The 24406-nt window shown below is 48.7% G+C and overlaps 1 protein-coding gene across 1 annotated transcript in view; it reads left to right on the top strand.

Annotated features, from left to right (window-relative positions):
- Window positions 1-24406, top strand: part of jarid2a (jumonji and AT-rich interaction domain containing 2a) — a 188023-nt gene that overhangs the window by 35582 nt on the left and 128035 nt on the right. The window contains 2 exon segments of the mRNA XM_065027388.1: window positions 5785-5914; window positions 21591-21735. Coding sequence (XP_064883460.1) covers window positions 5785-5914; window positions 21591-21735 — 275 coding nt within the window.

Below are 24406 nucleotides of genomic sequence, written 5' to 3' on the forward strand. Positions count from 1 at the left end.
ACCAGGCCACCGGCCTCCTCACCATCCCACCACCAGGCTCCTCTCCCTGGGAGACCAGGCCATTAGTCTGTCATCATGTTTATTGTTCTCCCTGGTTAGTCAATTTTCTTGTGTATTTTTCTTCTGATTTTCTTGTGTATGTAAAGTGACTTTGGGAGTTGTGAAAAGCGCTTAACATTTGTTTATGATTATTACACAGACACAGTACTGTAAGTGTGAAGATTACCAGCCTGGTGTCATAGACTAAACATAACATAATATAAAGTAAATCCGGGACACTACATTTGTATTAAATATTACGAATGGTATGGTTACACAAGACAGATTAAGGAAAAAAAAAAAGTAAGGTGGTTGGGTGGACGTATAACGAGAACGTCTAGTAACCCAAAGGTTGCGAGTTCGAATCTCATCATGGACAACTTTAGCATTTTAGCTAAATAGCAATTTTTCAACTACTTACACATTTTTTAACTATTTTGCAACTACTTAGCATGTTAGCTAACCCTTTCCCTAACCTTAACCCTTTTATCTAAACCTTCCCCTAACCTTAACCCTTTAACCTAACTCCGAAGCTTAACCTTAACCCTAACCCCGAGCCTAGAAAACGTTAGCCACCTAGCTAGAATTCGTAACATACCATACATTTTGAAAATTTGGACCATTGTACATTTCCCAAATTCGTAACATTCAGTATCATACGAGTATGTAATGGACATCCACAAATGAATACACACCATACGAAACTTAAGGTATCATACTAAATGGAGTGTCTCTGATTTACGTACAGAATAATACGAAATGCTCTGAGACCAGGTTGAGATCACATGACTTGATGTCTCACTCTTATAAGAGCGCTTTGGGAGAAAACAATGTATAATGTATCCCATTTAGCAGACGCTAAAACACACGTCTACACAGCACTGTACAGTCGTGGCCAAAAGTTTTGAGAATGACACAAATATTAATTTTCACAAGTCTACTGCCTCAGTTTGTATGATGGCAATTTGCAAATACTCCAGAATGTTATGAAGAGTGATCAGATTAATTGCAATTAATTGCAAAGTCCCCCAAAAATATTTCCTCTCCATTTCAGCCCTGCCACAAAAGGACCAGCTGACATCATGTCAGTGATTCTCTCGTTAACACAGGTGTGAGTGTTGACAAGTACAAGGCTGGAGATCACTCTGTCATGCTGATTGAGTTCGAATAACAGACTGGAAGCTTCAAAAGGAGGGTGGTGCTTGAAATCATTGTTCTTCCTCTGTCAATCATGGTTACCTGCAAGGAAACACGTGCCGTCATCATTGCTTTGCACAAAAAGGGCTTCACAGGCAAGGATATTGCTGCCAGTAAGATTGCACCTAAATCAACCATTTATCGGATCATCAAGAACATCAAGGAGAGAGGTTCAATTGTTGTGAAGAAGGCTTCAGGGTGACCAAGAAAGCGCCAGGACCATCTCCTAAAGTTGATTCAGCTGCGTGATCGGGGCACCACCAGTACAGAGCTTGCTCAGGAATGGCAGCAGGCAGGTGTGAGTGCAGCTGCACGCACAGTGAGGAGAAGACTTTTAGAGGATGGCCTGGTGTCAAGAAGGGCAGCAAAGAAGCCACTTCTCTCCAGGAAAAACATCAGGGTCAGACTGATATTCTGCAAAAGGTACAGGGATTGGACTGCTGAGGACTGGGGAAAAGTCATTTTCTCTGATGAATCCCCTTTCCGATTGTTTGGGGCATCCGGAAAAAAGCTTGTCCGGAGAAGACAAGGTGAGCGCTACCATCAGTCCTGTGTCATGCCAACAGTAAAGCATCCTGAGACCATTCATGTGTGGGGTTCCTTTTCAGCCAAGGGAGTGGGCTCACTCACAATTTTGCCTAAGAACAAAGCCATGAATAAAGAATGGTACCAACACATCCTCAGAGAGCAACTTCTCCCAACCATCGAGGAACAGTTTGGTGGTGAACAATGCCTTTTCCAGCATGATGGAGCACTTTGCCAGAAGGAAAACGTGATAACTAAGTGGCTCGGGAACAAAACATCGATATTTTGGGTCCATGGCCAGGAAACTCCCCAGACCTTAATCCCATTGAGAACTTGTGGTCAATCCTCAAGAGGCGGGTGGACAAACAAAAACCCACACATTCTGACAAACTTCAAGCATTGATTATGCAAGAATGGGCTGCCATCAGTCAGGATGTGGCCCAGAAGTTAATTGACAGCATGCCAGGGCGGATTGCAGAAGTCTTGAAAAAGAAGGGTCAACACTGCAAATATTGACTCTTTGCATCAACTTCATGTAATTGTCAATAAAAGCCTTTGACAGCTTGTAATTATATGTCAGTATTCCATAGTAACATCTGACAAAAACATCTAAAGACACTGAAGCAGCAAACTTTGTGTAAATTAATATTTGTGTCATCCTCAAAACGTTTGGCCACGACTGTACATGTGAAGATTGCATTGTGTTTTTTATGCTATCTGATCGCTCTTATAAGAGAAAATCCTGAGGAAGCTCCTGGTAATGGTCCTGTAAACCACTCATTTCTGTTGTGACATTCAGTAGGCCGCTATTATCACTCTGTGTTGGGAAGGACTTGACCTATTGGCTAAAGGCCAGACGGGTTTTTATTAGGTGAGTGTGTGTGTGTGTGTGTGTGTGTGTGTGTGTGTGTGTGTGTGGTTGTCTGTGTCTGTATATGTGTGGTTGTGTGTGTGTGTGTGTGTGTGTGTGTGTGTGTGACTCCTTCACTGCAGCAGCACTGCTACAGTAAACGTGAAAGGAATTTTTAGACACAGTGCTATGTGGGATTTTCCCTGTGAGTGTGTGCATCCATGTTTGGTGTGAGTGTGTGTGTGTGTGTGTGTGCCGCGTCTGTCCGTGTGTGTGTGTGTGTATGCGACTGCGTGTGTGTACGTCTGTTTGTGTGTGTGTGCGTGCATGTCGGTGTGTGTGTGTGGGTGTGTGTACGTCTGTTTGTGTGTGTGTGCGTGCATGTCGGTGTGTGTGTGTGTGTGCGTGCGTGCATGCATGTCGTGTTTGTGTGTGTGTGTGTGTGTGTGTGTGTGTGTGTGTGTGTAGAGATGTGGGTCATGTGGAACAGGAAGAGGGGAGATCCACACAGGAACAGCTTCTGGGGGAGGAATGTATGCTGTTCAAACACTGTGGCCTACATCCCAAATGGCTGCCAGGGAGCTCTGTTGTCCCTGGGCAACAGTCTTATATAGGGAATAGGGTGCGATTTGGGATACGACCACTACAGTTCACCGACAGGCAGTGTGTGCTATAATAACACGATTCAGCCTGTTGGAAACCCTCTCTGACACGTACCCTGCGGCTAACTCTCTGACAGATGATTTCAAGTTCAACAGCATTTTCATATCAAGTGTTTGTAATGACTCTCTCTCTGTACATGTTATACAGTATAGCCTGGCTGGCCTTGACTGGTGCATAGACAGACTTACTACTGTGGTGAAGGGGCTTGAGTCTCAAGACCGACACACTGCTGAAAGACACATTAGTCTATATGATGCATGCATTACTGTACTGTGTGGTTCTGAGTTCATTTCCATTTGGTCAGTACCTAGATGAAAGTTGACTAGTTGAGAGAGAAAACCCCCCACGTTCAGTTTGGTTCCTTGTTTTCCCATTGAACTGCTATGTCCAGTCTCTTTGATTTGATGTGTCATAGACATTTCAGCCAGGTGCTCTCCAGCTGAACAAATACTATTTCAAACTGTGTCAGTGCATCCCAAATGGCACCCTATTCCCTACATATTCCCTACATAGTGCACTACTTTTTGACCAGAGCCCTGGGTGTGGTTTGGGACGCAGGCTGAGAGATGAAAGCCTGTGATTTATAGAACAAACACCCAGAAGTGAGACGAGGGATACGACATCCCAAATGGCACCCTATTACCATTTAAGTGCACTACTTTTGACCAGAGCCTTATGGGTCAATAGTGGCCCTATATAGGGAACAGGGTGCCATTTTGGATGTAACCCAGCTCTGTAGTCACACACAGGGAGGCTGCCCGACTGCCTGCTATACATCTCACCCAGGGTATTGCTTCAATGCTTTGTTCCTGAAAAGCTCTCTGGGTAATTTCCACATGTAAGGTCCGAATGGAGGAGATGTGTGGAGCAAGGTTGTGTTCCAAATAGTAGCCTATTCCCTACATAGTGCACTACTTTTGACCAAGGTCCAAAGAGATTTGGTTTAAAAAAAAAAGTAGTGCACTATATAGGGAATAGGCTGACGTTTGGGACGCACCCCAACAACTGAAGGGGACTTACTCTGTGTAGGACAGGCTCAGCTCAAGGTGACAGGTATTGGTATTTGGTATGTTATTAGGATCAGCATTTAGCTGTTGAGAGAGCAGCAGCTACTCTTCCTGGGGTCCAACACAGAACATGAAACATGACATCATATAGAACATTAATAGACAACAGCTCAAGGACAGAACTACATACATTTAAAATGTCACGTATCAGTGGATACACACACCATATCTAGGTCTAATAGAGGAGAGGTGTTGTGAGGTGTTGCTTTATCTGTTTTTTGAAATCAGGTTTGCTGTTTATTTGAGCAACATGAGATGGAACAGATGCTATCATTTTTTTAAACCTTTATTTAACTAGGCAAGTCAGTTAAGAACAAATTCTTATTTTCAATGACGGCCTACCGGGGAACAGTGGGCTAACTGCCTGTTCAGGGGCAGAACGACAGATTAGGACCTTGTCAGCTCTGGGGTTTGAACTTGCAACCTTCCGGTTACTAGTCCAACGCTCTAACCACTAGGCTACCCTGCCGCCCCATGGCTATGTATAATACTGTTCGCTTTCTTGAACTTGTTATGGATTTGGGGACTGAAACGTGTGTGTGTCAGTGCAAAGTTGTGTAAGTTGACTATACAAACAATTTGTCATTTTCAACACATTAATGTTTCTTAGAAAAAAGAAGAATTGATGCATTCAGTCTCTCCTCAACTCTTAACGAAGAGAGACTGAATGCATAGTATGGATATTATCCCTCGGATTACAGTGTAGAGACGTGCCGCTGCAGCTTAACGACGTCTTTACTAGCAGCACTGGACCACGCGAATGGACAATAATCAACATAAGACTAAACTAGAGCCTGAAGGACTTGCTTTGAAAGGAACAAATGAAACCATTATATTATATGACTAATTGTTGGCTCTTTACCTGGCCCAGCTGCTGTGTGTGTGTGTGTGTGTGTGTGTGTGTGTGTGTGTGTGTGTGTGTGTGTGTGTGTGTGTGTGTGTGTGTGTGTGTGTGTGTGTGTGTGTGTGTGTGTGTGTGTGTGTGTGTGTGTGTGTGTGCGCGTGTTTGTGCGTGTGTGTTTGTGTTTGTGCGTGTGTGTTTGTGTTTGTGCGTGTGTGTTTGTGCGTGTGTGTGTGTGTGCGCGCGTGTGTTTGTGTGTGTGCGCGCGTGTGTTTGTGCGTGTGTGTTTGTGTGAGTTTTTCACATCTCACTGTCAGAAGACATCAGTTCCATTCACTGAATGAAAAAGATTTCAACCCAATATGGCGCCCTATTCCCTATATAGTGCACTACCTTTGACCAGGGCCTATGGGGATAAGTAGTGCACTACCTTTGACCAGGGCCTATGGGGATAAGTAGTGCACTATATAAGAAATAGGGTGCCAGTTTGGGACAAATACCAGTTGTGAAAACAGTTATGATGTTCTTCCCTCTCTGAGACCGTGGCGTTTGCTACAATAAGCGGACATCGCTAACCCTGCCTGTCCCCCGTCCTTTCTCAGGACGACAGTGACGGAATCCCGTGGTTAGAGGAACGAGAGGTGAGGAAGGTGCTCTACCTTTCTCTGAAGGAGTTTAAGAACACCCAGAGGAACAAGGTGACAGATGGCCTCGGCACAGGAAACATCAACGGTGAGTCTGTCGCCTGTAGCTGTTATTGTCACAATGGCTACATCCCAAATGGCACCCTATTCCCTATGTAGTGCACTACTTTTGACCAGAGCCCTATGGGAGAATAGGGTTCCGTTTGGGAGGAAGCCATTGTCAGAGGGCCTTCAACAATCGCCTGCATTGCCTTAGAAATGACAATTGTGTTGACCGTTTCTCTTTCTACCACATCCACAGCATACGTGTTACTAAATGGTTCTCTAGCACAGTTAGTTTCTTTAGTCTCATCAAACCAGCCAGACCTCGTGAGATCAAATTCTGTTTCACTTAACCAAACGTGAGCGCAGTGTTTTGTCTGGTTTCATGAGGCTAGAATTTCTGACCATAAGAAGTGAGAAAGAATAGGTTCATTTTGGTATTCACGAATACCATGTTATACCTCCTTGTGAAATAGCCTCCTGTTCATACAGTACAATATTCTCATTTTCCAACCTGGATAAAGAGTATTCTGAGCAGGCAGGAGAAAAGCCTGTTTTATGCGAAATGATTCAGCCTTTCTAACTAAACACCAACGCATTCAGAGTCAGACAGACTCAAATGGAACCCTATTCCCCATTGTGTAGTGCACTACTTTTGACCACGGCCCGTAGAGTCCTGGTTCACTAATAAAAGGCACAGGGTGCCATTTGGAATGCACACCTAGACACAAACTAACAGTTTTTATTTATTTATTTATTTTACCTTTATTTAACTAGGCAACTCAGTTAAGAACAGATTCTTATTTTCAATGACGGCCTAGGAACAGTGGGTTAACTGCCTGTTCAGGGGCAGAACGACAGATTTGTACCTTGTCAGCTCAGGGGTTTGAACTTGCAACCTTCCGGTTCCTAGTCCAACCCTCTAACCACTAGGCTACCCTGCCGCCCCAAACCATAGGAAAAGCATGGTGCTATTCAGACAGGCTCTAAAGATCAGAATAACTCCTGGAATAACACAAATGGAGCAGGAAGTGAGCGCTGCATACACAAGTAGATGCTTCCATTCTGGCTTCTCTTCTCTACAGTAACACGTCTTCTCTACAGTAACACGTCTTCTCTGCAGTAACACGTCTTCTCTGCAGTAACACGTCTTCTCTGCAGTAACACGTCTTCTCTGCAGTAACACGTCTTCTCTGCAGTAACACGTCTTCTCTGCAGTAACACGTCTTCTCTGCAGTAACACGTCTTCTCTGCAGTAACACGTCTTCTCTACAGTAACACGTCTTCTCTACAGTAACACGTCTTCTCTACAGAACACGTCTTCTCTGCAGTAACACGTCTTCTCTACAGTAACACGTCTTCTCTACAGTAACACGTCTTCTCTACAGTAACACGTCTTCTCTACAGTAACACGTTCTCTACAGTAACACGTCTTCTCTACAGTAACACGTCTTCTCTGCAGTAACACGTCTTCTCTGCAGTAACACGTCTTCTCTACAGTAACACGTCTTCTCTACTGTAACACGTCTTCTCTACAGTAACACGTCTTCTCTACAGTAACACGTCTTCTCTACAGTAACACGTCTTCTCTGCAGTAACACGTCTTCTCTGCAGTAACACGTCTTCTCTGCAGTAACACGTCTTCTCTACTGTAACACGTCTTCTCTACAGTAACACGTCTTCTCTGCAGTAACACGTCTTCTCTACAGTAACACGTCTTCTCTGCAGTAACACGTCTTCTCTGCAGTAACACGTCTTCTCTGCAGTAACACGTCTTCTCTGCAGTAACACGTCTTCTCTACAGTAACACGTCTTCTCTGCAGTAACACGTCTTCTCTACAGTAACACGTCTTCTCTGCAGTAACACGTCTTCTCTACAGTAACACGTCTTCTCTGCAGTAACACGTCTTCTCTACAGTAACACGTCTTCTCTACAGTAACACGTCTTCTCTACAGTAACACGTCTTCTCTACAGTAACACGTCTTCTCTGCAGTAACACGTCTTCTCTGCAGTAACACGTCTTCTCTGCAGTAACACGTCTTCTCTGCAGTAACACGTCTTCTCTACAGTAACACGTCTTCTCTGCAGTAACACGTCTTCTCTGCAGTAACACGTCTTCTCTGGCTGTTTACCCACACTGACACGCTGGGAGGGGAATTCCTCTTTTCCCTGTATGCATCCCAAATGGCACCCTTTTCCCTATTTAGGCCATTTTCCCTAGGGGCCCTGGTCCAAAGTAGTTCCACTATGTAGGGTATAGTGTGCCATTTGGGATGCATGCCTCTTTTTCTCTTTGTTCACTTTCTGTTTAGACTCTCTTCTGATGTGTGTGACTGATTGGCATTTGAGTCAGGATATGGAAGTGCTGTGCTCAGCCTCTCCACGGTGCCACTCCAGGCCACTTCTGAACCTCAGCAGGAATCTCCCTATGCATGGAGGAGGCTATTATTATCTCTTGGTTTAATGTGTTTCTCTGCACTTTAACACTGCTAGGAGACAACGCATGGCATTCCTGCACAGAAAATATCCTATTTTCACACCAATATCTAATATCTAAAATATATATTTTTTGAATTCTCAAAAAGTGCAAATGTTTCAGATGAATTCTCAAGGCAGACTAGATTAGATCAGACTAGATTAGATCTAGATTAGATCAGATTAGATTAGATCAGACTAGATTAGATCAGACTAGATTAGATCAGACTAGATTAGATTAGACTAGATTAGATGAGACTAGATTAGATCAGACTAGATTAGATTAGACTAGATTAGATTAGACTAGATTAGATCAGACTAGATTAGATCAGACTAGATTAGATCAGACTAGATTAGATTAGAATTCTATATAAATCACTTCCTCCTTTTCCTCTTTCCTATGTGCACTATTCATGTTCACTCATCCACTTTGACTCTTCTAATCTCTGCTCGGCACAGCCAGAAGAGGACTGGCCACCCCTCAGAGCCTGGTTCCTCTCTAGGTTTCTAATCTCCACCCGGCACAGCCAGAAGAGGACTGGCCACCCCTCAGAGCCTGGTTCCTCTCTAGGTTTCTAATCTCCACCCGGCACAGCCAGAAGAGGACTGGCCACCCCTCAGAGCCTGGTTCCTCTCTAGGTTTCTAATCTCCACCCGGCACAGGCAGAAGAGGACTGGCCACCCCTCAGAGCCTGGTTCCTCTCTAGGTTTCTAATCTCCACCCGGCACAGGCAGAAGAGGACTGGCCACCCCTCAGAGCCTGGTTCCTCTCTAGGTTTCTAATCTCTACCCGGCACAGCCAGAAGAGGACTGGCCACCCCTCAGAGCCTGGTTCCTCTCTAGGTTTCTAATCTCCACCCGGCACAGCCAGAAGAGGACTGGCCACCCCTCAGAGCCTGGTTCCTCTCTAGGTTTCTAATCTCCACCCGGCACAGCCAGAAGAGGACTGGCCACCCCTCAGAGCCTGGTTCCTCTCTATGTTTCTAATCTCCACCCGGCACAGCCAGAAGAGGACTGGCCACCCCTCAGAGCCTGGTTCCTCTCTAGGTTTCTAATCTCCACCCGGCACAGCCAGAAGAGGACTGGCCACCCCTCAGAGCCTGGTTCCTCTCTAGGTTTCTAATCTCCACCCGGCACAGCCAGAAGAGGACTGGCCACCCCTCAGAGCCTGATTCCTCTCTAGGTTTCTAATCTCCACCCGGCACAGCCAGAAGAGGACTGGTCACCCCTCAGAACCTGGTTCCTCTCTAGGTTTCTAATCTCCGCCCTGCACAGCCAGAAGAGGACTGGCCACCCCTCAGAGCCTGGTTCCTCTCTAGGTTTCTAATCTCCACCCGGCACAGCCAGAAGAGGACTGGCCACCCCTCAGAGCCTGGTTCCTCTCTAGGTTTCTAATCTCCACCCGGCACAGCCAGAAGAGGACTGGCCACCCCTCAGAGCCTGGTTCCTCTCTAGGTTTCTAATCTCCACCCGGCACAGCCAGAAGAGGACTGGCCACCCCTCAGAGCCTGGTTCCTCTCTAGGTTTCTAATCTCCACCCGGCACAGCCAGAAGAGGACTGGCCACCCCTCAGAGCCTGGTTCCTCTCTAGGTTTCTAATCTCCACCCGGCACAGCCAGAAGAGGACTGGCCACCCTCAGAGCCTGGTTCCTCTCTAGGTTTCTAATCTCCACCCGGCACAGCCAGAAGAGGACTGGCCACCCCTCAGAGCCTGGTTCCTCTCTAGGTTTCTAATCTCCACCCGGCACAGCCAGAAGAGGACTGGCCACCCCTCAGAGCCTGGTTCCTCTCTAGGTTTCTAATCTCCACCCGGCACAGCCAGAAGAGGACTGGCCACCCCTCAGAGCCTGGTTCCTCTCTAGGTTTCTAATCTCCACCCGGCACAGCCAGAAGAGGACTGGCCACCCCTCAGAGCCTGATTCCTCTCTAGGTTTCTAATCTCCACCCGGCACAGCCAGAAGAGGACTGGTCACCCCTCAGAACCTGGTTCCTCTCTAGGTTTCTAATCTCCGCCCTGCACAGCCAGAAGAGGACTGGCCACCCCTCAGAGCCTGGTTCCTCTCTAGGTTTCTAATCTCCGCCCTGCACAGCCAGAAGAGGACTGGCCACCCCTCAGAGCCTGGTTCCTCTCTAGGTTTCTAATCTCCGCCCGGCACAGCCAGAAGAGGACTGGCCACCCCTCAGAGCCTGGTTCCTCTCTAGGTTTCTAATCTCCACCCGGCACAGCCAGAAGAGGACTGGCCACCCCTCAGAACCTGGTTCCTCTCTAGGTTTCTAATCTCCGCCCGGCACAGCCAGAAGAGGACTGGTCACCCCTCAGAACCTGGTTCCTCTCTAGGTTTCTAATCTCCACCCTGCACAGCCAGAAGAGGACTGGCCACCCCTCAGAGCCTGGTTCCTCTCTAGGTTTCTAATCTCCGCCCTGCACAGCCAGAAGAGGACTGGCCACCCCTCAGAGCCTGGTTCCTCTCTAGCTTTCTAATCTCCGCCCTGCACAGCCAGAAGAGGACTGGCCACCCCTCAGAGCCTGGTTCCTCTCTAGGTTTCTAATCTCCGCCCGGCACAGCAAGAAGAGGACTGGCCACCCCTCAGAGCCTGGTTCCTCTCTAGGTTTCTAATCTCCGCCCGGCACAGCCAGAAGAGGACTGGCCACCCCTCAGAGCCTGGTTCCTCTCTAGGTTTCTAATCTCCGCCCGGCACAGCCAGAAGAGGACTGGCCACCCCTCAGAGCCTGGTTCCTCTCTAGGTTTCTAATCTCCACCCGGCACAGCCAGAAGAGGACTGGCCACCCCTCAGAGCCTGGTTCCTCTCTAGGTTTCTAATCTCCACCCGGCACAGCCAGAAGAGGACTGGCCACCCCTCAGAGCCTGGTTCCTCTCTAGGTTTCTAATCTCCACCCGGCACAGCCAGAAGAGGACTGGCCACCCCTCAGAGCCTGGTTCCTCTCTAGGTTTCTAATCTCCACCCGGCACAGCCAGAAGAGGACTGGCCACCCCTCAGAGCCTGGTTCCTCTCTAGGTTTCTAATCTCCACCCGGCACAGCCAGAAGAGGACTGGCCACCCCTCAGAGCCTGGTTCCTCTCTAGGTTTCTAATCTCCACCCGGCACAGCCAGAAGAGGACTGGCCACCCCTCAGAGCCTGGTTCCTCTCTAGGTTTCTAATCTCCACCCGGCACAGCCAGAAGAGGACTGGCCACCCCTCAGAGCCTGATTCCTCTCTAGGTTTCTAATCTCCACCCGGCACAGCCAGAAGAGGACTGGTCACCCCTCAGAACCTGGTTCCTCTCTAGGTTTCTAATCTCCGCCCTGCACAGCCAGAAGAGGACTGGCCACCCCTCAGAGCCTGGTTCCTCTCTAGGTTTCTAATCTCCGCCCTGCACAGCCAGAAGAGGACTGGCCACCCCTCAGAGCCTGGTTCCTCTCTAGGTTTCTAATCTCCGCCCGGCACAGCCAGAAGAGGACTGGCCACCCCTCAGAGCCTGGTTCCTCTCTAGGTTTCTAATCTCCACCCGGCACAGCCAGAAGAGGACTGGCCACCCCTCAGTTTCCTCTCTAGGTTTCTAATCTCCGCCCGGCACAGCCAGAAGAGGACTGGTCACCCCTCAGAACCTGGTTCCTCTCTAGGTTTCTAATCTCCACCCTGCACAGCCAGAAGAGGACTGGCCACCCCTCAGAGCCTGGTTCCTCTCTAGGTTTCTAATCTCCGCCCTGCACAGCCAGAAGAGGACTGGCCACCCCTCAGAGCCTGGTTCCTCTCTAGCTTTCTAATCTCCGCCCTGCACAGCCAGAAGAGGACTGGCCACCCCTCAGAGCCTGGTTCCTCTCTAGGTTTCTAATCTCCGCCCGGCACAGCAAGAAGAGGACTGGCCACCCCTCAGAGCCTGGTTCCTCTCTAGGTTTCTAATCTCCGCCCGGCACAGCCAGAAGAGGACTGGCCACCCCTCAGAGCCTGGTTCCTCTCTAGGTTTCTAATCTCCGCCCGGCACAGCCAGAAGAGGACTGGCCACCCCTCAGAGCCTGGTTCCTCTCTAGGTTTCTAATCTCCGCCCGGCACAGCCAGAAGAGGACTGGCCACCCCTCAGAGCCTGGTTCCTCTCTAGGTTTCTAATCTCCGCCCGGCACAGGCAGAAGAGGACTGGCCACCCCTCAGAGCCTGGTTCCTCTCTAGGTTTCTAATCTCCACCTGGCACAGGCAGAAGAGGACTGGCCACCCCTCAGAGCCTGGTTCCTCTCTAGGTTTCTAATCTCCACCCGGCACAGGCAGAAGAGGACTGGCCACCCCTCAGAGCCTGGTTCCTCTCTAGGTTTCTAATCTCCACCCGGCACAGCCAGAAGAGGACTGGCCACCCCTCAGAGCCTGGTTCCTCTCTAGGTTTCTAATCTCCACCCGGCACAGCCAGAAGAGGACTGGCCACCCCTCAGAGTCTGGTTCCTCTCTAGGTTTCTAATCTCCACCCGGCACAGCCAGAAGAGGACTGGCCACCCCTCAGAGCCTGGTTCCTCTCTAGGTTTCTAATCTCCACCCGGCACAGCCAGAAGAGGACTGGCCACCCCTCAGAGCCTGATTCCTCTCTAGGTTTCTAATCTCCACCCGGCACAGCCAGAAGAGGACTGGCCACCCCTCAGAACCTGGTTCCTCTCTAGGTTTCTAATCTCTGCCCTGCACAGCCAGAAGAGGACTGGCCACCCCTCAGAGCCTGGTTCCTCTCTAGGTTTCCAATCTCCGCCCTGCACAGCCAGAAGAGGACTGGCCACCCCTCAGAGCCTGGTTCCTCTCTAGGTTTCTAATCTCCCCGCCCGGCACAGCCAGAAGAGGACTGGCCACCCCTCAGAGCCTGGTTCCTCTCTAGGTTTCAATCTCCGCCCTGCACAGCCAGAAGAGGACTGGCCACCTCAGAGCCTGGTTCCTCTCTAGGTTTCTAATCTCCGCCCGGCACAGCCAGAAGAGGACTGGCCACCCCTCAGAGCCTGGTTCCTCTCTAGGTTTCTAATCTCCGCCCGGCACAGCCAGAAGAGGACTGGCCACCCCTCAGAGCCTGGTTCCTCTCTAGGTTTCTAATCTCCGCCCGGCACAGCCAGAAGAGGACTGGCCACCCCTCAGAGCCTGGTTCCTCTCTAGGTTTCTAATCTCCGCCCGTCACAGGCAGAAGAGGACTGGCCACCCCTCAGAGCCTGGTTCCTCTCTAGGTTTCTAATCTCCACCCGGCACAGGCAGAAGAGGACTGGCCACCCCTCAGAGCCTGGTTCCTCTCTAGGTTTCTAATCTCCACCCGGCACAGGCAGAAGAGGACTGGCCACCCTCAGAGCCTGGTTCCTCTCTAGGTTTCTAATCTCCACCCGGCACAGCCAGAAGAGGACTGGCCGCCCCTCAGAGCCTGGTTCCTCTCTAGGTTTCTAATCTCCACCCGGCACAGCCAGAAGAGGACTGGCCACCCCTCAGAGTCTGGTTCCTCTCTAGGTTTCTAATCTCCACCCGGCACAGCCAGAAGAGGACTGGCCACCCCTCAGAGCCTGGTTCCTCTCTAGGTTTCTAATCTCCACCCGGCACAGCCAGAAGAGGACTGGCCACCCCTCAGAGCCTGATTCCTCTCTGGGTTTCTAATCTCCACCCGGCACAGCCAGAAGAGGACTTCCACCCCTCAGAACCTGGTTCCTCTCTAGGTTTCTAATCTCTGCCCTGCACAGCCAGAAGAGGACTGGCCACCCCTCAGAGCCTGGTTCCTCTCTAGGTTTCCAATCTCCGCCCTGCACAGCCAGAAGAGGACTGGCCACCCCTCAGAGCCTGGTTCCTCTCTAGGTTTCTAATCTCCCCGCCCGGCACAGCCAGAAGAGGACTGGCCACCCCTCAGAGCCTGGTTCCTCTCTAGGTTTCCAATCTCCGCCCTGCACAGCCAGAAGAGGACTGGCCACCCCTCAGAGCCTGGTTCCTCTCTAGGTTTCTAATCTCCCGCCCCGGTTCCTCTCTAGGTTTTTAATCTCCACCGGTACAGCCAGAAGAGGACTGGCCACCCCTCAGAGCCTGGTTCCTCTCTAGGTTTCTAATCTCCGGGCACAGCCAGAAGAGGACTGGCCACCCCTCAGAGCCTGGTTCCTCTCTAGGTTTCTAATCTCCGCCCTGCACAGCCAGAAGAGGACTGGCCACCCCTCAGAGCCTGGTTCCTCTCTAGGTTTCTAATCTCCGCCCTGCTGGCCACCCCTCAGAGCCTGGTTCCTCTCTAGGTTTCTATCTCCGCCCGGCACAGCCAGAAGAGGACTGGCCACCCCTCAGAGCCTGGTTCCTCTCTGGGTTTCTAATCTCCGCCCGGCACAGCCAGAAGAGGACTGGCCACCCCTCAGAGCCTGGTTCCTCTCTAGGTTTCTAATCTCCACCCGGCACAGCCAGAAGAGGACTGGCCACCCCTCAGAACCTGGTTCCTCTCTAGGTTTCTAATCTCCGCCCGGCACAGCCAGAAGAGGACTGGTCACCCCTCAGAACCTGGTTCCTCTCTAGGTTTCTAATCTCCACCCTGCACAGCCAGAAGAGGACTGGCCACCCCTCAGAGCCTGGTTCCTCTCTAGGTTTCTAATCTCCGCCCTGCACAGCCAGAAGAGGACTGGCCACCCCTCAGAGCCTGGTTCCTCTCTAGCTTTCTAATCTCCGCCCTGCACAGCCAGAAGAGGACTGGCCACCCCTCAGAGCCTGGTTCCTCTCTGGGTTTTAATCTCCGACAGCAAGAAGAGGACTGGCCACCCCTCAGAGCCTGGTTCCTCTCTAGGTTTCTAATCTCCGCCCGGCACAGCCAGAAGAGGACTGGCCACCCCTCAGAGCCTGGTTCCTCTCTAGGTTTCTAATCTCCGCCCGGCACAGCCAGAAGAGGACTGGCCACCCCTCAGAGCCTGGTTCCTCTCTAGGTTTCTAATCTCCGCCCGGCACAGCCAGAAGAGGACTGGCCACCCCTCAGAGCCTGGTTCCTCTCTAGGTTTCTAATCTCCGCCCGGCACAGGCAGAAGAGGACTGGCCACCCCTCAGAGCCTGGTTCCTTCTAGGTTTCTAATCTCCACCCGGCACTAGGACTGGCCACCCCTCAGAGCCTGGTTCCTCTCTGGGTTTCTAATCTCCACCCGGCACAGGCAGAAGAGGACTGTGTCAGAGCCTGGTTCCTTCTAGGTTTCTAATCTCCACCCGGCACAGCCAGAAGAGGACTGGCCACCCCTCAGAGCCTGGTTCCTCTCTAGGTTTCTAATCTCCACCCGGCACAGCCAGAAGAGGACTGGCCACCCCTCAGAGTCTGGTTCCTCTCTAGGTTTCTAATCTCCACCCGGCACAGCCAGAAGAGGACTGGCCACCCCTCAGAGCCTGGTTCCTCTCTAGGTTTCTAATCTCCACCCGGCACAGCCAGAAGAGGACTGGCCACCCCTCAGAGCCTGATTCCTCTCTAGGTTTCTAATCTCCACCCGGCACAGCCAGAAGAGGACTGGCCACCCCTCAGAACCTGGTTCCTCTCTAGGTTTCTAATCTCTGCCCTGCACAGCCAGAAGAGGACTGGCCACCCCTCAGAGCCTGGTTCCTCTCTAGGTTTCCAATCTCCGCCCTGCACAGCCAGAAGAGGACTGGCCACCCCTCAAAGCCTGGTTCCTCTCTAGGTTTCAATCTGCCCGGCACAGCCAGAAGAGGACTGGCCACCCCTCAGAGCCTGGTTCCTCTCTAGGTTTCCAATCTCCGCCCTGCACAGCCAGAAGAGGACTTTGGTTCCTCTCTAGGTTTCTAATCTCCGCCCGGCACAGCAAGAAGAGGACTGGCCACCCCTCAGAGCCTGGTTCCTCTCTAGGTTTCTAATCTCCGCCCGGCACAGCCAGAAGAGGACTGGCCACCCCTCAGAGCCTGGTTCCTCTCTAGGTTTCTAATCTCCGCCCGGCACAGCCAGAAGAGGACTGGCCACCCCTCAGAGCCTGGTTCCTCTCTAGGTTTCTAATCTCCGCCCGGCACAGCCAGAAGAGGACTGGCCACCCCTCAGAGCCTGGTTCCTCTCTAGGTTTCTAATCTCCGCCCGCAGAAGAGGACTGGCCACCCCTCAGAGCCTGGTTCCTCTCTAGGTTTCTAATGTCCACCCGGCACAGGCAGAAGAGGACTTTTAGAGCCTGGTTCCTCTCTAGGTTTCTAATCTCCACCCGGCACAGGCAGAAGAGGACTGGCCACCCTCAGAGCCTGGTTCCTCTCTAGGTTTCTAATCTCCACCCGGCACAGCCAGAAGAGGACTGGCCGCCCCTCAGAGCCTGGTTCCTCTCTAGGTTTCTAATCTCCACCCGGCACAGCCAGAAGAGGACTGGCCACCCTCAGAGTCTGGTTCCTCTCTAGGTTTCTAATCTCCACCCGGCACAGCCAGAAGAGGACTTCAGAGCCTGGTTCCTCTCTAGGTTTCTAATCTCCACCCGGCACAGCCAGAAGAGGACTGGCCACCCCTCAGAGCCTGATTCCTCTCTAGGTTTCTAATCTCCACCCGGCACAGCCAGAAGAGGACTGGCCACCCCTCAGAACCTGGTTCCTCTCTAGGTTTCTAATCTCTGCCCTGCACAGCCAGAAGAGGACTGGCCACCCCTCAGAGCCTGGTTCCTCTCTAGGTTTCCAATCTCCGCCCTGCACAGCCAGAAGAGGACTGGCCACCCCTCAGAGCCTGGTTCCTCTCTAGGTTTCTAATCTCCCCGCCCGGCACAGCCAGAAGAGGACTGGCCACCCCTCAGAGCCTGGTTCCTCTCTAGGTTTCCAATCTCCGCCCTGCACAGCCAGAAGAGGACTGGCCACCCCTCAGAGCCTGGTTCCTCTCTAGGTTTCTAATCTCCCCGCCCGGCACAGCCAGAAGAGGACTGGCCACCCCTTAGAGCCCGGTTCCTCTCTAGGTTTTTAATCTCCACCCGGTACAGCCAGAAGAGGACTGGCCACCCCTCAGAGCCTGGTTCCTCTCTAGGTTTCTAATCTCCGCCCGGCACAGCCAGAAGAGGACTGGCCACCCCTCAGAGCCTGGTTCCTCTCTAGGTTTCTAATCTCCGCCCTGCACAGCCAGAAGAGGACTGGCCACCCCTCAGAGCCTGGTTCCTCTCTAGGTTTCTAATCTCCGCCCTGCACAGCCAGAAGAGGACTGGCCACCCCTCAGAGCCTGGTTCCTCTCTAGGTTTCTAATCTCCGCCCGGCACAGCCAGAAGAGGACTGGCCACCCCTCAGAGCCTGGTTCCTCTCTAGGTTTCTAATCTCCGCCCGGCACAGCCAGAAGAGGACTGGCCACCCCTCAGAGCCTGGTTCCTCTCTAGGTTTCTAATCTCCACCCGGCACAGCCAGAAGAGGACTGGCCACCCCTCAGAGCCTGGTTCCTCTCTAGGTTTCTAATCTCCGCCCTGCACAGCCAGAAGAGGACTGGCCACCCCTCAGAGCCTGGTTCCTCTCTAGGTTTCTAATCTCCGCCCTGCACAGCCAGAAGAGGACTGGCCACCCCTCAGAGCCTGGTTCCTCTCTAGGTTTCTAATCTCCGCTGCCAGAAGAGGACTGGCCACCCCTCAGAGCCTGGTTCCTTTTCTAATCTCCGCCCGGCACAGCCAGAAGAGGACTGGCCACCCCTCAGAGCCTGGTTCCTCTCTAGGTTTCTAATCTCCGCCCGGCACAGCCAGAAGAGGACTGGCCACCCCTCAGAGCCTGGTTCCTCTCTAGGTTTCTTCCTAGGTTCCTGCCTTTCTAGGGAGTTTTTCCCAGCCACCGTGCTGCTACATCTGCATTGCTTGCTGTGTGGTGTTTTAGACTGGGCTTCTACATCTGCATTGCTTGCTGTTTGGTGTTTTAGACTGGGCTTCTACATCTGCATTGCTTGCTGTTTGGTGTTTTAGACTGGGCTTCTACATCTGCATTGCTTGCTGTGTGGTGTTTTAGACTGGGTTTCTACATCTGCATTGCTTGCTGTGTGGTGTTTTAGACTGGGTTTCTACATCTGCATTGCTTGCTGTGTGGTGTTTTAGGCTGGGTTTCTACATCTGCATTGCTTGCTGTGTGGTGTTTTAGACTGGGTTGCTACATCTGCATTGCTTGCCGTGTGGGGTTTTAGGCTGGGTTTCTACATCTGCATTGCTTGCTGTGTGGTGTTTTAGACTGGCTTTCTACATCTGCATTGCTTGCTGTGTGGTGTTTTTAGACTGGGTTTCTACATCTGCATTGCTTGCTGTGTGGTGTTTTAGACTGGGCTTCTACATCTGCATTGCTTGCTGTGTGGTGTTTTTAGACTGGGTTTCTACATCTGCATTGCTTGCTGTGTGGTGTTTTAGACTGGGTTTCTACATCTGCATTGCTTGCTGTGTGGTGTTTTAGACTGGGTTTCTACATCTGCATTGCTTGCTGTGTGGTGTTTTAGACTGGGTTTCTACATCTGCATTGCTTGCTGTGTGGTGTTTTAGACTGGGTTTCTACATCTGCATTGCTTGCTGTGTGGGGTTTTAGACTGGCTTTCTACATCTGCAGTGCTGTGTGGTGTTTTAGACTGGGTTTCTGTATAAGCACTTTGTGACATCTCCTGATGTAAAAAAGGGCTTCATAAAGACATTTGATTGATTGATGCCAATCATTTGTTCAGTAACACCAATGAAATGAAACAGGCAGAGGAGAGCAGCTTGAACCCTCGACCTTCTGGCCTGAAGCCCAGAGCACCATCGACTGTGCCACAGAAGCACGATCCTTTACACCACAGATAGAAGAACATTTGAGGCGTCACTACAGACACCCTGGTTCGAATCCAGGCTGTATCACAACCCGGCCGTGATAGGGAATCCCTTAGGGCGGCGCACAGCGTTGTCCGTGTTTTCACCAGGCCGTCATTGTAAATAAGAATTTGTTCTTATCTAACTTGCCTAGTTAAATAAAAGTTCAATAAAAATATATATCAAACATAATCAACAAACTGTCAGACATAATAAGCTGATGAACCCTAAATCTCAGTCACTACCGGCATGCAGACATTAATCATCCTCTGGCCCCCGCAAATTGATTTGAACAAACAATTGGTCCCCCCAAAAATGCGTCCCTCCGTTGAATTTCAAAATCCCGATGTGGCCCTCGAGCCAAAACGTTTGCCAACCCTTGACTTAGAACAATGATGAACAATGACAGGGCTTTTGGTTTTGTTCAACTGGGATAGTTTGCTGGCTATAGACAGTGTTATTACAGTAGTAAATGGGCTTTTGGTTTTGTTCAACTGGGATAGTTTGCTGGCTATAGACAGAATTATTACAGTAGTAAATGGGCTTTTGGTTTTGTTCAACTGTGGATAGTTTGCTGGCTATAGACAGAATTATTACAGTAGTAAATGGGCTTTTGGTTTTGTTCAACTGGGATAGTTTGCTGGCTATAGACAGAATTATTACAGTAGTAAATGGGCTTTTGGTTTTGTTCAACTGGGATAGTTTGCTGGCTATAGACAGTATTATTACAGTAGTAAATGGGCTTTTGGTTTTGTTCAACTGGGATAGTTTGCCGGCTATAGACAGTATTATTACAGTAGTAAATGGGCTTTTGGTTTTGTTCAACTGGGATAGTTTGCTGGCTATAGACAGTGTTATTACAGTAGTAAATGGGCTTTTGGTTTTGTTCAACTGGGATAGTTTGCTGGCTATAGACAGAATTATTACAGTAGTAAATGGGCTTTTGGTTTTGTTCAACTGTGGATAGTTTGCTGGCTATAGACAGAATTATTACAGTAGTAAATGGGCTTTTGGTTTTGTTCAACTGGGATAGTTTGCTGGCTATAGACAGAATTATTACAGTAGTAAATGGGCTTTTGGTTTTGTTCAACTGGGATAGTTTGCTGGCTATAGACAGTATTATTACAGTAGTAAATTGGCTTTTGGTTTTGTTAAACTGGGATAGTTTGCTGGCTATAGACAGTATTATTACAGTAGTAAATGGGCTTTTGGTTTTGTTCAACTGGGATAGTTTGCTGGCTATAGACAGTATTATTACAGTAGTAAATGTGCTTTTGGTTTTGTTCAACTGGGATAGTTTGCTGGCTATAGACAGTATTATTACAGTAGTAAATGGGCTTTTGGTTTTGTTCAACTGGGATAGTTTGCTGGCTATAGACAGTATTATTACAGTAGTAAATGGGCTTTTGGTTTTGTTCAACTGGGATAGTTTGCTGGCTATAGACAGTATTATTACAGTAGTAAATGGGCTTTTGGTTTTGTTCAACTGGGATAGTTTGCTGGCTATAGACAGTGTTATTACAGTAGTAAATGGGCTTTTGGTTTTGTTCAACTGGGATAGTTTGCTGGCTATAGACAGTGTTATTACAGTAGTACATGGGCTTTTGGTTTTGTTCAACTGGGATAGTTTGCTGGCTATAGACAGTGTTATTACAGTAGTAAATGGGCTTTTGGTTTTGTTCAACTGGGATAGTTTGCTGGCTATAGACAGTATTATTACAGTAGTAAATGGGCTTTTGGTTTTGTTCAACTGGGATAGTTTGCTGGCTATAGACAGTATTATTACAGTAGTAAATGGGCTTTTGGTTTTGTTCAACTGGGATAGTTTGCTGGCTATAGACAGTATTATTACAGTAGTAAATGGGCTTTTGGTTTTGTTCAACTGGGATAGTTTTCTGGCTATAGACAGTATTATTACAGTAGTAAATGGGCTTTTGGTTTTGTTCAACTGGGATAGTTTGCTGGCTATAGACAGTATTATTACAGTAGTAAATGGGCTTTTGGTTTTGTTCAACTGGGATAGTTTGCTGGCTATAGACAGTGTTATTACAGTAGTAAATGGGCTTTTGGTTTTGTTCAACTGGGATAGTTTGCTGGCTATAGACAGTATTATTACAGTAGTAAATGCATCAGTCAAGTATAGCAAACAAGTGCTTAAAAAGTACATCAGAAATGTTGAATTGGTTTTGGTACTGATAAAAAGATGTGAAACAATAATCACATTCAGTAACACCATCTGTCTGTTTAGAATGAACAGAAACACATGTGAGAATGTAAAAACGGCTGTTTTCTTGCCAAGCCAGATTGCTTGATGATTTGGGATAAAGCTTTTGCGTCATGGAATATAACTTTGCATCGTTACAAAGTGGAACGGCCGTGTGCGACATGGGATTGAATCCCACCCCTGACACTTTCCTACTTTCTCTTTTAAAAACAAGTTACATGGCTGAGGGTCTAGCTACTCAATTTGATTGTGCACCTTTGAAATGTCAGTTAGTGTTGATTGTAATTGATTGTGCCTCTCCCTGACCAACAGGCTCTTTCCCACACAGCCACGGCTGCCGGTCAGGACCAAAGGCAGGGATACTGGCAGTCAACGGTAAAGCTGAGTGCTCACGCTGCTCCTCTCAAAGCAACGATGGCAGCAGCGAGTATTCAGGGGACGATCCAGTCAGAAAGAGGTGACCCCTCCCTGTATTTCAATGTGGTTCAACTGTGTTAAAGGGGCAATCTGGGATTGGTACATATATTTTTGGCCTTACATGAATGATATATATTTATTGATTCTTGAATAATATAAAGCTTTCTCTATAAATGTCTCATAAGCTTAGCTCAACAGTCTTACCCTATCAGAACCCAAAATAAAAGCTTGTTTTACTCAGAACAGCAATATGTTATAGTGTTGTGATCTGAGTTTGTACGAGAACAGGAGGATTGGACTGCTGTGGTCTGGGCCCTGTGTTACTGTTTGGACCAGGGAGGCGCTGGTAAGAAGGGACGTTGTGTAGTGTACTGTCCTCCTGCTGTCCACCGGCTGTCTCCTATTGGCAGCCAATCAGACCGGGCTGTGTGACAGCCAACTGTTCTGTTGCTCAACACTGCCAAGTCCAGATCTAATAGAACAACTACCAATGTTTTTACAACTGTTTTTATCATATTCAAAAACATCTAAAAGAACAGCCAGTGTTTGTGACAGTCTGTGTTTCTGTGGTGCTGAAAACAAAGCCCACTAAAAGACAGTGTCTGTGTTTCAAATGGCACCCTATTCCCTGCATAGTGCACTACTTTTGACTCGAGCTCTGGGGGTAGTATTGACCTAATTTAGTCAGGAAGGAGATGCTGAGATCACAGAGAGAGAGCTTATCAACTGAAGAGGGAGAGGGAGGGAGAGAGAGAGAGAGAGAGAGCTTATCAACTGAAGAGAGAGAGAGAGCTTATCAACTGAAGAGAGAGAGAGAGCTTATCAACTGAAGAGAGAGAGAGAGAGAGAGAGATATATCTTATCAACTGAAGAGAGAGAGAGTGAGCTTATCAACTGAAGAGAGAGAGCTTATCAACTGAAGAGAGAGAGAGAGAGCTTATCAACTGAAGAGAGAGAGAGAGAGAGAGCTTATCAACTGAAGAGAGAGAGAGAGAGATCTTATCAACTGAAGAGAGTGAGAGAGAGCTTATCAACTGAAGAGAGAGAGAGAGAGCTTATCAACTGAAGAGAGAGAGAGAGAGCTTATCAACTGAAGAAAGAGAGAGAGAGAGCTTATCAACTGAAGAGAGAGAGAGTGAGCTTATCAACTGAAGAGAGAGCGAGCTTATCAACTGAAGAGAGGGAGAGCTTATCAAATCAAAGTTTATTTGTCACGTGCTCTGAATACAACAGGTGTAGTAGACTTTACAGTGAAATGCTGAATACAACAGGTGTAGTAGACCTTACAGTGAAATGCTGAATACAACAGGTGTAGTAGACCTTACAGTGAAATGCTGAATACAACAGGTGTAGTAGACCTTACAGTGAAATGCTGAATACAACAGGTGTAGTAGACCTTACAGTGAAATGCTGAATACAACAGGTGTAATAGACCTTACAGTGAAATGCTGAATACAACAGGTGTAATAGACCTTACAGTGAAATGCTGAATACAACAGGTGTAGTAGACCTTACAGTGAAATGCTGAATACAACAGGTGTAGTAGACCTTACAGTGAAATGCTGAATACAACAGGTGTAGTAGACCTTACAGTGAAATGCTTACTTACAGGCTCTAACCTGCAAAAAGGGTATTAGGTGAACAATAGGTAAGTAAAGAAATTAAACAACAGTAAAAAGACAGGCTATATACAGTAGCGAGGCTATAAAAGTAGTGAGGCTACATACAGACACCGGTTAGTCAACTGAAGAGAGAGAGAGAGCTTATCAACTGAAGAGAGAGAGAGAGAGCTTATCAACTGAAGAGAGAGAGTGAGCTTATCAACTGAAGAGAGAGAGGGAGAGAGCTTATCAACTGAAGAGAGAGAGATAGCTTATCAACTGAGAGAGAGAGAGCTTATCAACTGAAGAGAGAGAGAGCTTATCAACTGAAGAGAGAGAGAGCGAGCTTATCAACTGAAGAAAGAGAGAGCTTATCAACTGAAGAGAGAGAGCGAGCTTATCAACTGAAGAGAGAGAGCGAGCTTATCAACTGAAGAGAGAGAGAGAGCTTATCAACTGAAGAGAGAGAGATAGCTTATCAACTGAGAGAGAGAGATAGCTTATCAACTGAGAGAGAGAGAGCTTATCAACTGAAGAGAGAGAGCGAGACAGAGAAGAGAGAGAGCTTATCAACTGAAGAGAGAGAGAGAGATAGCTTATCAACTGAGAGAGAGAGAGCTTATCAACTGAAGAGAGAGAGAGCGAGCTTATCAACTGAAGAAAGAGAGAGCTTATCAACTGAAGAGAGAGAGCGAGCTTATCAACTGAAGAGAGAGAGCGAGCTTATCAACTGAAGAGAGAGAGAGAGCTTATCAACTGAAGAGAGAGAGATAGCTTATCAACTGAGAGAGAGATAGCTTATCAACTGAGAGAGAGAGAGCTTATCAACTGAAGAGAGAGAGCGAGACAGAGAAGAGAGAGAGCTTATCAACTGAAGAGAGAGTGAGAGAGAGACAGAGAAGAGAGAGAGAGAGCTTATCAACTGAAGAGAGAGAGAGCTTATCAACTAAAGAGAGAGAGAGAGCTTATCAACTGAAGAGAGAGAGAGCTTATCAACTAAAGAGAGAGAGAGAGCTTATCAACTGAAGAGAGAGAGAGAGCTTATCAACTGAAGAGAGAGAGCTTATCAACTGAAGAGAGAGAGCTTATCAAATGAAGAGAGAGAGTTTA

This window comes from Oncorhynchus nerka, linkage group LG14, assembly GCF_034236695.1.
Source record: "Oncorhynchus nerka isolate Pitt River linkage group LG14, Oner_Uvic_2.0, whole genome shotgun sequence".
NCBI classification, from domain to species: Eukaryota; Metazoa; Chordata; class Actinopteri; order Salmoniformes; family Salmonidae; genus Oncorhynchus; species Oncorhynchus nerka.